We start from the raw sequence: 13,337 nt of genomic DNA on the forward strand, positions 1-13,337 counted from the left end.
GCCTTTTATACAGTGCTCTTTTATTCTTCTGATTGCTTTTAGATCGTTGGGTGGGCACTTCATTCTAACCTGTTTGTGAAGTTAGACCCATTGCATCATTAACTCCACATTCAGGTTGTGTTTGGACTTCAATGTGGCCTTTGGCGGGATTTTGGGATACATTAGGAGGTTGGACTTAGGCTTCACTTTGCTGCTAGGTGGTGTTTTGGTTGACGTTTGGGAATTGGGATTGTGGCATTGGTTGGTTGTAGATACAGGCTTGAGAGATGCTATTTTTTGGTTTTGATTGCAACTTTGGTTGTTTCTATTTTTCCTATTTTCATTCTTACTATCTATCTTTCTTTTTAATTTGGAGTTGAATTTCTATGGATTTCTATCTTACTTCTTTTTTTTTTGGAGTTTCTTATGGTATAAGTTGTTCAACAGAGTCAAAAATTGGGTTTGGCTCATCATCTACATCTATCACTTCAACTTCAATTCCTCAGGTAAATCAACAGTATGATTCCAATAAACATGGCATATTCTCCTATTTTCAATAACAAATTTATCCATTCAAACTACATCATTGTCAAGTCTAATTAAATGCAAACAATTGGATATTTCATTCTCAATCCAATAAAAATCTTTAAAAGAAACATACCCAAAATCCTTAAATAACCCCACTATGAAATATGTATTAAGAGTTTCAACATTCACTCTTAGAATTACAACAACCACCCCTCCAACATATTTCATAACTCTATTCATATTTCTCTCAAATCGTCCCTTATGATGATACACAAAAGTTATATGATTTGTCATCTATTTATCGAAAAATCTTCAATCAAAGTATAGAACAACCAAAACCTAATTAACATCAACTACTAATGAACAACATTTTCAATAAACCATAAACCAAAGTCAACATTTAACAAGGGAGAAGCATTACCTTTGATCGTGCCTACTCTGAACTTTTCTCATTCGCCTACTACCCTATGTGTGGACTTCTACGCTTCTCGCCTTATCATGTTTGCTTTCAAAATAGAATGAAAGTGACAAACCGCAACAAATTCGAATGGAAAGACTTCAAAAATTCACTCTTTAATTTTGTTTTATTAGAGAATTTAAAAAAAAAATCTCTTTGAGTACTTCAAGCACTCAATAATATTAGTACTTGTTTGTACATAGAATAAGTAAGGAATTATTTTGTTTTAGAGAATAAATACTTTATTACTGTCATGGTTGGCATTTATAAGTTTCTTTTATGCAGAATTCATTTGAAATAAATAACACATATTCTTTAATCTTAATTATTACCAACAATTTCATAATAAAAAATTGTATATACTTACATACTACAAAATCTGATAGGATGTTCTAATATACAATGTGTAGAGAAGTGGTAGTTGAAACAGAATATTTAAATTTGATAATTCATCTCTTACTATTTTAGAAATTTTTGAAATAGAAATGTTGAAATGTCACGCTTGACAGATGTAAATAATTAGTGAAATAAATTTTTATGTCTTGAATAAAAAAAGATTTATATGCTAATGTTATTTATTGATGTAAGTATTTTGTGTATAAATTGATGCATTTTTGTATCATAACACAAGTACATGTGAACACTACTTAAGATAAATAATAAAGAATGATTTGACGACCTATTTTCTACATTTGATTTCTGATTCAACAATAGAGTTTGGTAAATTTAATTTAATGCAGCAACAAATACATTCAAGTGAAATAGTATTTGTCGTGAACAATATTTTCCAGTAAACCATAAAACAAAATTAACAATTAACAATGAAAGGAAGCATTATCTTTAATCACGTCTGATACCGAGGTCTCCTTGTTCGCCTATACCTGCGTGTGGATTTTTATGCTTCTCGTCTTTTTACGTTTGTCTTTAAAATAATACGAAAGCGATGAACTACAAAAAACTTAATTGCAAAGTATTCAAAAATTCACTCTTATTATTTACTGTCTGTTAAAACATGTTTTTATTCAACGTAATTTATGAGAATGAAAAAATATATCTTATAAATTTTTTTTTCTTTTTTAATTTAATAATGTAATTTTTATTTTTTATTAAGTCATAAAAAAAGTCACATCATACAATAAGGTGTCACTGATGTTGTAAAAAATATTCAGACAATAAAAAAATAAAAATGATAACAAAATTTGATATTAATATGTACAAATAATTTATTAAAATATTATAATATACATCTATTCACCATATAAAAATGTATTTTGTCCATTCTTCCAAAGAAAAAAACCCTCTCTTATGCGCACAACACACTGCTAGGACTACGCAAAGTGCAAAGATTCCATGCCTTTGTTTCGTTAACGAAGTAACGAACTTAACCCCCTTCAAACCAACAGTAACAACCAAATAATAATAATAAAAGTTGAAGGTTCTTAGTTTGTGCATTGAGTGAATTAGTGTGGGTCTTATCTCTAACATGTTCCTTTTGCCACCACATCTTACCACTCCATTCCCTTCTACCCGCTCCACCTACTACTTCCCCACCACCCGCCACCACCAACCACCACCTCCTTCCGCCGCCAACCCCTTGATCTCTTCCTCCGTCGCAACCGCTGCCCCACTCATCGCCGATGAGGGCCCCAACGACATTCTCCCCCTCCAGAACCGCCGCTATGACTTTACTCCACTCCTCAACTTCCTCTCCTCCAATTCCAATTCTGAACCAGAAAACAACTCGTCTTCCCCCACTCAACTTGACCCAACTGAGTTCCAACTCGCCGAGTCATACCGAGCCGTGCCAGCACCACTCTGGCACGGTCTCTTGAAATCCCTCTGCTCCTCTTCTTCATCCATAGGAGTCGCATACGCCGTCGTTTCGTGGCTCCAAAAGCATAACCTCTGCTTCTCCTACGAGCTCCTCTACTCCATCCTCATCCACGCGCTCGGTCGCAACGAGAAGCTCTATGAGGCATTCTTGCTCTCCCAGCGGCAGGTCCTCACTCCCTTAACCTACAACGCGCTCATCGGCGCGTGTGCCAGAAACGGCGACCTCGAGAAAGCCCTTAACTTGATGTCTCGAATGCGCCGCGACGGGTTCCAACCTGATTTCGTGAACTACAGTTCCATCATTCAGTCGCTCTCGCGCTCTAACAGAATCGATTCTCCGATTCTGCAGAAGCTTTATAGGGAGATTGAGAGTGATAAGATTGAGGCCGATGCGCACCTTCTTAATGACATCATTTTAGGGTTTTCGAAAGCCGGTGATGCTACTCGCGCTTTGAAGTTTCTGGCTATGGCTCAGGGGAATGGGTTGAGTCCAAAGTCAGGGACTTTGGTTGCGGTTATTTTGGCTTTGGGGAATTCCGGTAGGACTGTTGAAGCCGAAGCACTTTTTGAGGAGATTAAGGATAATGGGTTGGAACCTAGGACCAAGGCTTATAATGCTTTGCTTGCAGGTTATGTAAAAATGGGGTCTTTGAAGGATGCGGAGTTCATTGTTTCTGAGATGGAGAGAAGTGGTGTTTTGCCCGATGAGCAAACTTATAGTCTCTTGGTTGATGCTTATGCTCATGCTGGTAGGTGGGAGAGTGCTAGGATTGTGTTGAAGGAGATGGAGGCTTGCAATTTGCTGCCGAATTCTCATATTTATAGTAGGATCTTGGCTAGTTATCGCGACAAGGGCGAGTGGCAGAAATCATTTCAAGTGCTAAAGGAGATGAGGAACAGTGGGGTTCAGCCTGATAGGCAGTTTTATAATGTGATGATTGATACTTTTGGGAAGCATAACATTCTTGATCATGCGATGGCAACGTTTGAACGAATGCTGTCGGAGGGGATTATGCCAGATACTGTTACATGGAACACGCTGATCGATTGTCACTGTAAGTCGGGGCGCCATGATAGGGCGGAGGAGTTGTTCGATGAAATGCAGCAGAAAGGATACTCGCCTTGTGTCATGACATATAACATTATGATTAATTCTATGGGGGAACAGGAGAGATGGGATGAAGTGACTAAGTTGTTAACTAGGATGCAGAGCCAGGGAGTGCTGCCCAATGCAGTTACATACACTACCCTGGTTGATATTTACGGAAGATCAGGAAGATTTGGCGATGCAATAGAGTGCTTGGAAGTTTTGAAATCGACGGGGTTCAAGCCAACTCCAACCATGTATAATGCCTTGATCAATGCCTATGCACAAAGGGTATGTAAATGTTATCGACACCTTTTGTTATGCTTATTGTATTGTTTTTATTTATCAACTGATATAATAGTAACTAACATGTTGATAGGAAAATTTGCCAGTAAATAATTACTCGCAAGAGCACATTTCAGTTCAACCATGAGGTCTCAGAAACTTACTCGATATCGATTTGTTCTTCATTGGGATCAAGTACTATCAATCAGTATTTGCACAAACTTGTAGTTTTGTGACAGCATTCTTTGTTCTTCTTCGTTGAAAACTATAAAGCATAGGCTAGGTAAAAAATGCACCATATTGTGAACGAAATGTTAGCTTGAACTTGTATTTGATGAGTATAAATTCTGCAGGGTTTGTCTGAACAAGCAGTAAATGCGTTCAGGATGATGACAGCTGAGGGTTTGACACCCAGTCTTCTAGCTCTAAATTCACTAGTTAATGCATTTGGCGAAGATAGAAGGGAAACTGAAGCCTTTGCTGTGCTGCAGTACATGAAAGAGAATGTATGACTTTTCGTTTCTCTCCTTTTCTGAAGAGAATGCTCTTTAAGCTGTCTTCGGTGATGCAATAATTAGTGTCCTTTGTTCATATCATCTGCAGGGCTTGGAACCTGACGTCGTTACTTACACTACACTTATGAAAGCCTTAATTCGTGTTGAAAAATTTGACAAGGTAAATAACATTTGTCATATTCCGCTTGTCTTTTATGTTATAATATTAAGTCTTGAGCGAAAATCATCATCGTTTTTTCCTGTACGTTTCCAAGGGTTGCATTTTTCTGCCACTTCTGTTTATTTCAAACCAAAGTTAAGGTGCCTCAAAATAAACAGATTAGTGAAAAATAACTAAGTTTCATTTTTGAATAAACTATGACCCTATTTCAGTGATAAGTTGTACACACTACACTTAGTACACTATGCTTATATTGTGTTTTGGTTTCAGGTTCCGGCTGTGTATGAAGAAATGGTTATGTCCGGGTGCACCCCAGATCGAAAAGCTAGAGCTATGCTGCGGTCTGCCCTTAGATACATGAAGCAAAGACTAAATTCATAATTAATTAATCAAGCACATTAAATTGCCAAAACAGTGTCAAATTTGCTCCCATGCTCTTTTGGAGGTTAGTTGCAACTTTCTGCTATCTGCTTACAACTGTAACTAGTGCTGAACTGTTAGTTTTGATTCTTTGGTGGTTGTAACAATGTATCATGACTTACATTGTAGGTAATGGTTCGCAGATCAGTTTGCGTGGGATGTGATCATTAGCATATAATTCTTTCTTCTTCTACATTGCATGAATGAGAAATGAGATTGCACAAATTGGGACATGGTACTCTCCCCCCAAAGGAACTTCATTCAGAGGAATTCATGGAAAATAGTTGGTTTCCCATGACGCTGTATTTTATATGTATCAATTTTTGGGATGAATGTATTGTATATGTTCAATGTAAGTAAACTTTGTATGTTAATGCGAGTTTGTGTACATCAGCAAAATTAAAAAGAGTCCGAGTGTATAAGCATTTCATATAAGCCTTCAATGTTATTTCTGTACTCAGCTATTTCTTCATTGAAAATTTGATGAATAAATAGCGATCACAGACGACAAAGCCACACATCGTTTGTTTGTTGAGTACAATAAAGAATCAGATTATACCACCTGGGAAAGTGGTGTGTTACGTAGTAATAGTACAGAGACAACAATATAAATTACAAGCTTTTCCCTCCCTCAAAATTGGATATACAATTTTCACCCAGGGCCTAATTTTAGAGCGGCATAGCAGGAACTGGTCTACTGGACTTACTTTTTGAAATTCTAGAACAGAACATGAACATTAGCAACACTGAAGACAATAAGAAGAGCCTAAAATATGTTCTTATTTCTTGCATTCCAAGGTCAAGAACCTCCATCTTTTTCCCATACCTATTTCTTCTTTCCATTAAATAACCATCTAAATATTCATCTATTGATACGAATTTATCCAACTTGGCAGGCGCTTTTGAATTGATGTCACCAAGTCGGAGTGGCCCCAGTTTAAAAATTGTAAAGAATGTTGTAGACCATTCATCAAGAACTCTCTGAAATTGACCACGTAGAAACGTTAGAAAATTTTACTGAACGGGGAAAAGGGTTTCAAATAAACTAATAATTTGGAAGTTTTTAAGTGACATACAACATAGCTAGTTTTGTCAGTAGGATTAAACATTTTAAAACAGTCTCTTGATGAAGCTGTTACATCTCCATATATCTGCCAGTCAAAACCCAAAATGAGAACACTGCCAAATCAAGTTTTGTAATACAAGATGGAAGGATGGAAGCCTACAAACCTCAAAGGTGAATGACATCGGAACCCTCACGACATCATACATGAAATCGGTTGCTGTCCCATGTGCAAAATACCTGGAAAGCTAAATATGAGGACTCAAGCAGATCATGTATCTTGCTTGTAGTTTAAAATTGCTGGTTTCTAAAATGTGATGGTGAGCTACCACTTACACCTTCAACCTATCAAATACGTTAGAATATTTGAGGCCTTAAAAGGTCATTTTAGATATCAATTAAGATCCATTTGAGTACTCTAGTTAGACAAAAATTTAATGTCATTATAAATTAACTGTGTTAGGAGCAAGGGGATCCGTTCTTATGTGGCAATGAAGAACCGAAGATAAAAGAAGAAAAATGATATATTAATTAAACACAACATTTTGGCCCTAGTAAAACTTTTGCCAATTCTCATCAGATTCAAATGAAAATCAACTAACCCCACAGAACCGCCTCCCGACCCAACCACGCAACGCTTTTGAAAATGAAGATTGTTTACTTCTTCAAGCAATGAATTCATCCGCTTCAACGGCAATCCATCAAGTGTTGTATTTTTATGATCATAAGGCATAAAAAGAGCCTGCAGGGGGAAGGAAAATGGTTAATAAAAATTGTAGGAAGTGATATATGAAAGGCTGCATAGCATGTCTACCGAACTGCAAAAGTGTTCCAACTTGCTATGAATGCAGAAACTATGGAGGAGAACATTCAATTTTCTTTCAAGGAATGGGTAAAAAATTAACTAAACTTGCCTCCATTCCAGAGTGCACATTGATCCACACATGTGGTTCGAACGAGATGGCAAGTTTCCGCATAATTTGAGCTTCAGGCTCACTAAATGGAGCAGTTCCAGGATTCTCCTCATAAGGATCATAGTCCTGTTGATTTGAACAGTAATACAAATAAAAACGAAGCAATTTGACATTCAATAAATACATAAATAAATAGAAGGCAAGAACTATTGTATAGATTGACAAGCAGAAAAGAAGAAAAAAGAAATCCACTTGGTGAAAGTTGATAATGAACAAGATCGATGCATAACGAACCTTCTCCTTTTTGCCCCAATCTACACTCCAATTCCGGTTGAGATCAACTCCTCTGCCTGCAAAACATAATATAAACTCAGGTTTTTGATATATAATGGTAGCCAAATTCAACATCTGAAATATTGTAAAGGAGATATTCAAGAACCATTTCTTCTCTCACAGAGATCTCCAGCTTCTACAAGTTTTCGGCCATTCAAGTTCTCCATCGGAATCACCTGATAAACAATTAGAGAGTAGCATTTTGATGATACAATCTATAACATATAATTCAATAAAACTGATTATGACACTTCACTGAAATCCTGATTAGCAGAGCCTAGTTCCATATTAGATTAATTATTAACACATAATTACAGCGACAATATGAACTTGCCTTTATCACAAGCTTGTCAAGTGTAGTGTTCAAAGAAGCTTGATCCATGTTAGGTAGTGACTGTTCTCCACTTAGAATAGACAAAATCCTTAAAGCAAGTTCAGTTGTAATAAGCTCCCTTCCATGCTGCCCAAAACTCTGGAAGACAAGGAATCATCTGTCAAAAACACAGAATAACCAATTTGAGATAGCTAAACACTACATCTCAAGTTATAGCTTTCTTTTCAAACAATGCCAAATCATAAATCAGATCAGCCCAATTTCTTCTTCTCCCCTTTGGGAGACCAATGATGGAGAAAACTTACAAGAAGTATGCGGAACTTTGATCTCTCGTCTGTCTCTCTCTTTCGCTCCGAATAAGTAACCACGGTAATCTCAGCACCATAGCCTTTGTTCCCGGCTTTAATGGTCTCCATCTATTTAGAACCATCATATATTGGAATTAAGTTATAGCTTTATAAGTATCCTCGGATTAACTAACACACAACAGATATATAAGCAATCTAGATAGACTCACAGCGAGCATATCCGAGTGACGATGAACCAAAGCCTTGATCTCTTCCAAAAACTTGCCACTGCAGAATCCCACAAAGAAGAGTTTCACTTTCATCTCACCAACAAATCAACAAATTTATGAAGAAAACAACTAAATACTCACACCACAACCACACCAAAAGAACAGGCTTAAAAAACACTGCTTCATCTAGTCCAGTGCTTCAACAACAATAAACAAATAAATAAATCATACTGTAAGTTGCAAACAGTGAATCGCAGATGCAGAAGCAGCACGCACAATTAACGCATAATTAATTAATTAATTCCGACATAAGACTGTAAGATTTGGTCAACAAAATCCTAACCTCGATTTACAATCGCGATCTAGACAGTTACAGAAGAAAGTAGAAAAAGGAAATAATGATTGGAATGTAAGGAATAAGAAACCTGGAATGGTAGAGATCATAGTTGATTGGGGTAACAGTGAGATTTTGTTCCTTGGCATCAACGAAGATCAGATCTCGCGAACAAGAGAGGAAGCAGATGCTGATGGAGAGTGCCAAAGGAACAACAACATCGCCCAAACCCATCTCGTAACTAACTAACTAAACTAACTTAACTGATACTACAGATTCTATCTATGTTTCTTCATCTTCTTCTTCTCTTGTTTCATCTCATTTTTTGTCTCTATTTTTCTTTTCTTTTTTTTTATTTGAGATGCTTGTTTGTTATTTTAATTTGATTTGATTGACTCCTGCTGCATCTACTAAGAGTTTCTCACCCAATGATATAAAATTGATGAAGTGATATGGTAGTGGGTCGTTGAAAAATAATAGAAGCATTTTCGAAGAAGCGGTGGACAACAAATATGTTGTCGCCTTTTTTCACGTTCAACGGTCTCGATCCAACCTTGTTAACTTGTCGTAACATGTCAATTCATATATACCATTACTATCTGCAAATTAAGCCATACTTTATATGAATTTAAACGCTTATGTAACCATTATTATCTTTTTATGGTGGTAAAACCAAAAAATATCTTTGTAACATAATGTTTATTAGCGTCAAGTCACAAAGAAAAATGTTTATTAGCGTCAGCTGGTGGAATGTGGATAACGGACCTGGCTTTGATGCTTCATTTTTTATTTTAAAGGAAATTTTCAGAGTAAAATATCTATCATTTTTGTACTGATTTCACATGATAATTTTCTTGTTTCAGAATTTATATTGTTTATAAACGTGTAGATACAATGATATGCTACATTTTTCTCATGCTTTTTTATTACATACTTGATATGCAACATTTTTTTTCTCACACACAAATATTAGCCCTTGTTTGAAACCACCTCACCTTATTATTTGGTTTTTCGTTTGTAACACATCAGCAACAATTTCCGAGACAAAACGGTAAATGAGGAGTTAAAAGTCAAAGTGGTCTCTTAGATTTTTGAATTACATTAATTTAGTTTCTAATTTATCGATTGCAGGATTTGTGTATGTCTTTGAGTTTATAAAAAATGCATCTAGTTGGATCCTCGCTTTATTTTCGTCCAATTAGCCTGCCGTTGACCAATGACATGGCAAATGAGTGCCACGTTGTATGCTATAAAACAATATTGTATGATTTTTTGTGCTAAAACATATTGGAACGATGTTATTTGACAAATTTAGAGAGTTAAATCCCAACGTTACTGATCACTTCATCTCCTTCTTCTTCTAAACTCAAATATTCAGCGCTATGAAATCCTCACGCCTGTAACTGGTGCCTAGGGTTTGAACGGTCAAACTATCCGGCTTGGTAGAATCCACTCACACACTGAACTTCGTTTGGAATTGTAGTCGTTGAGCTCAGAAGGAAAAGGGTTCTTCGTGAAACACAGAGGTAAGTTTGTACTGGCTAAAAAAAAGTTATAGCCTTTCGATTTAGGTATGTGTCATTGTATTTGTTTGGTTAGAATTTTGTGTAAGTTGATGAAAATTTTTTGCCATTATCTGCTAGGATTTATGTGTATTTTGTGGGTAGTGGAGGAATTTTTTCTATGCTCTGTTTTCACATAAGGAAGATGGGTATTTTCTTCAATGCAATTTTATCTGGATTGGTTGATGGCTATTTATAAAATTTATGTTTGTGTGTGAGTGTCATGGTCCGTTGTTGTATGTGTGAGTGTCATGGCTATTTGGAGTTCTCATTGTTGATCGCATAGAGCTTCCATGACCTTGATTCGCACATCCAATCATGACTCTGCTTTCAATTTTAAACAAAAATAGAAGAAAAAGAAGAAGAAGATGATGATGAAGACGAAGAACGTTGGTGAAGAAAGAGAAGAAGACCGATAGAGGAGTATTACTGAAATTAGGGTTAAAAATAGGTGGAGGGACCACATTGGATTAACTAGTTTCAATTGCTAGCTCAGCTAGCTATTATGTACTCTAGTGTGGCGTGTCAATGTCATGTCATTGGCCTACGGCAGACTAATTGGCCGGAAATATGGTGAGGGACTAACTAGGTGCACTTTTTACAAATTCGGGAAAATAAATAGTGCAATCGGTAAGTCAAAGACCAAATTGGTGCAATCCGTGAATCTCAGGGACCATTTTAAAATTTACCTAAGGAATTATATATTTTTTTTATTTTGATGTTCATTTTAATATATTAACAAAGGTTTAATTAATATGTGTTCATACCCTGCCTAAAAGAATAGCCAGACCCAAAATGAATAAGGTCCAAACCTCATAAGGACTCTTTTTCTGTCTACCCGACCTCACAGAGATCGGATTGAACGACGCCAATCCTGACCCTACTTACTCGAATCAATGAACTAACTCCTACAATCTCTCCCATACTTTCAAAAGAGATATCTCAACAATCCGCCAACAAAAGGGACGGTTATCCACCATCAAAAGTTGAACTACTCCAAAGGGTGGTTAGAGACTCTACAATTATAAATATCTAAACTCTCTCAGGTATACTCAAAATTCAATCTACTAAAAATCCTACTTAAACCCTTGCTAACTTAAGTATTGGAGTGATGATTGGATTTTTGTGTGGTATAGAATTTCACAAATGAAATCTCGTCGAAGTATACTTTCTAAACCAACAATAATCCTTTCATACAAACATTTGTTTGTCACAAGTAACAAACCCTTAAAATTATAAACCGAAGTATTTAAACCTCGTGTTGTTCTCCCTAAGAATTACAATAAAGTGTCTTGTTATTGGTTATGGAGTATGTTTTGGGGTTTTTGATAAGAGACATGAAAGATAAATGGCAAGGAAGTAAACTAATAGCTAAAAAGGGTCTTGGCAAGGGTTGGTGGTCAAGGATCTCTATCCTAATCACTAACCACAACTTGAGAATTGGCAAGGATCAATCCCATTAAGTCATCCTCTAACTAGTAGTAGAGGAAAGTCAAATGAGCTATATCAATCCTAGTCCATAAGTCCTAACTCTCCACTAATTCAATTAGTGAGAACTAGAGTCAATGGCTCCCAATCATCAATTACTTGGATATTAGTAACTCAAGAGATCCTAAGTTACCTCTCCAAGGCAAGAACATAAAATTCTACTCTAACTTCCTTCCAAGCATTTCATCAAACACTTGGAAGGCATAAAAGGAAAGTATAGTAAAATTGCAAGGAAATTAAATTTACACTACTCAATTGTAAGGAATTAAACAATAACAAATCAAATGAACAATAAAGGAACATGAAAACATAAATTGCATTAAAGAGAAATAGAAGAACAAAAGTGCATCAACACAAAAGTAGAGAATTACAAGAATCAAATGCTAAACTAGAGAGAAGAGATGTAGAAAAAGAAGAATTACAAAAGGAAAAGTAAATCAAAGCATGAAATTAACCTAGATCTAAGAATTCCTAATCTAGATCTAAACCTAATCCTAATTCTAGAGAGAAGAGAGAGCTTCTCTCTCTAGAAACTAACTTTCCCTCAAAAATTAAACTAAACTAAACTAATGGTGAAAAGTGTGTAAGTTAGTTCATTCCCCCTTCAATCTCTGGCTTAAATAGCATCAGAAATAAGTTGGATTGGGCCCACAAGGCTTCTAAAATCGCTGGCCACGAGTTGCATTAAGTGAATCATGTGCAACCATCGAAGCGTACGCGTACAGTGCGTGTGCGCGCTCCTATGCATGATGCAACTATGGCAAATCTTATATCATTTCGAAGCCCCAGATGTTAGCTTTCCAACGCAACTAGAACCGCGTCATTTGGACATTTGTAGCTCAAGTTATGATTGATTAACCGCGAAGAGGTCGGCTTGACAGCTTTTGCAACTCCTTCATTTCTTCATGAGTTCTCCATTTCTACATGCTTTTCCTTCATTCCCTTGATCCAATCCTTGCCTCCTAAATCTGAAATAACTTAACAAATATATCAAGGCATCTAATGGAATCAAGGTGAATTAAATTTAGCTATTTTAAGACCTAAAAAACATGTTTTCACTCTTAAGCACAATTAAGGGAGAAGTTATAAAATCATGCTATTTCATTGAATAAATGTAGGTAAAAGGTGATAAAATCCCCAAAAATCAATACAAGATAAACCCTACAAATGGGTTTATCAACCTCCCCACACTTAAACCAAGCATGTCCTCATGCTTAAGCTAAGTGAGAAACAAAGGGTATCAACATTTATTCAATGTAAATAAACTATATGCAACCTAAACTATATGCAACTATCTAAATGGATGCAACTAATATGCAAAATAGTTTTACCTACTTGGTTAAAAATAAATCAATCATCCAATTCATACATGCACAAGTAGGGCTAAGATCATATAACGATTCATGAATCCTACCAATTCGAATATCAAAATGAAGTTCAAGTATACTTGCAAGAAGAACGCTCATGAAAGCCGGGAATCAAGGAATTGAGCATCGAACCCTCACCGAAAGTGTTTGCACTCTAGTCG

General features: G+C 36.1%; 2 protein-coding genes across 5 annotated transcripts; one reads left to right on the forward strand and one right to left on the reverse strand.

Moving 5' to 3' along the window:
- The first annotated feature begins 2,305 nt into the window (after positions 1-2,305).
- LOC130944346 (pentatricopeptide repeat-containing protein At5g42310, chloroplastic) lies at positions 2,306-5,621 on the forward strand. 3 transcript variants are annotated; one of them, XM_057872636.1, is made up of 5 exons: positions 2,315-4,175; positions 4,523-4,675; positions 4,773-4,844; positions 5,115-5,289; positions 5,394-5,621. In XM_057872636.1, exons 1-4 carry the CDS (start codon positions 2,448-2,450, stop codon positions 5,223-5,225), a joined length of 2,064 nt encoding a protein of 687 aa, XP_057728619.1. In that variant the 5' UTR covers positions 2,315-2,447; the 3' UTR covers positions 5,226-5,289; positions 5,394-5,621. The 3 variants fall into 3 exon arrangements, with proteins under 3 accessions (XP_057728620.1, XP_057728621.1, XP_057728619.1); XM_057872637.1 differs by lacking the exons at positions 5,115-5,289; positions 5,394-5,621 and adding an exon at positions 4,264-4,452 and having other exon boundaries at positions 2,306-4,175; positions 4,773-4,819; XM_057872638.1 differs by lacking the exons at positions 5,115-5,289; positions 5,394-5,621 and adding an exon at positions 4,277-4,452 and having other exon boundaries at positions 2,306-4,175; positions 4,773-4,819.
- A 312-nt stretch (positions 5,622-5,933) lies between these two features.
- Positions 5,934-9,234, reverse strand: LOC130944348 (uncharacterized). 2 transcript variants are annotated; one of them, XM_057872639.1, is made up of 11 exons: positions 8,851-9,234; positions 8,426-8,483; positions 8,214-8,324; positions 7,909-8,046; positions 7,681-7,750; positions 7,536-7,591; positions 7,242-7,367; positions 6,930-7,069; positions 6,495-6,567; positions 6,341-6,415; positions 5,934-6,245 (listed from the first exon to the last, which is right to left on the reverse strand). In XM_057872639.1, the coding sequence occupies exons 1-11, from the start codon at positions 8,991-8,993 to the stop codon at positions 5,934-5,936; spliced, it is 1,302 nt and encodes a 433-aa protein (XP_057728622.1). In that variant the 5' UTR covers positions 8,994-9,234. The 2 variants fall into 2 exon arrangements, with proteins under 2 accessions (XP_057728622.1, XP_057728623.1); XM_057872640.1 differs by lacking the exon at positions 8,851-9,234 and adding an exon at positions 8,567-8,842.
- Between the last annotated feature and the right edge of the window lie 4,103 nt (positions 9,235-13,337).

This window comes from Arachis stenosperma, chromosome 8 (assembly GCF_014773155.1).
Source record: "Arachis stenosperma cultivar V10309 chromosome 8, arast.V10309.gnm1.PFL2, whole genome shotgun sequence".
Classification (NCBI taxonomy): domain Eukaryota; kingdom Viridiplantae; phylum Streptophyta; class Magnoliopsida; order Fabales; family Fabaceae; genus Arachis; species Arachis stenosperma.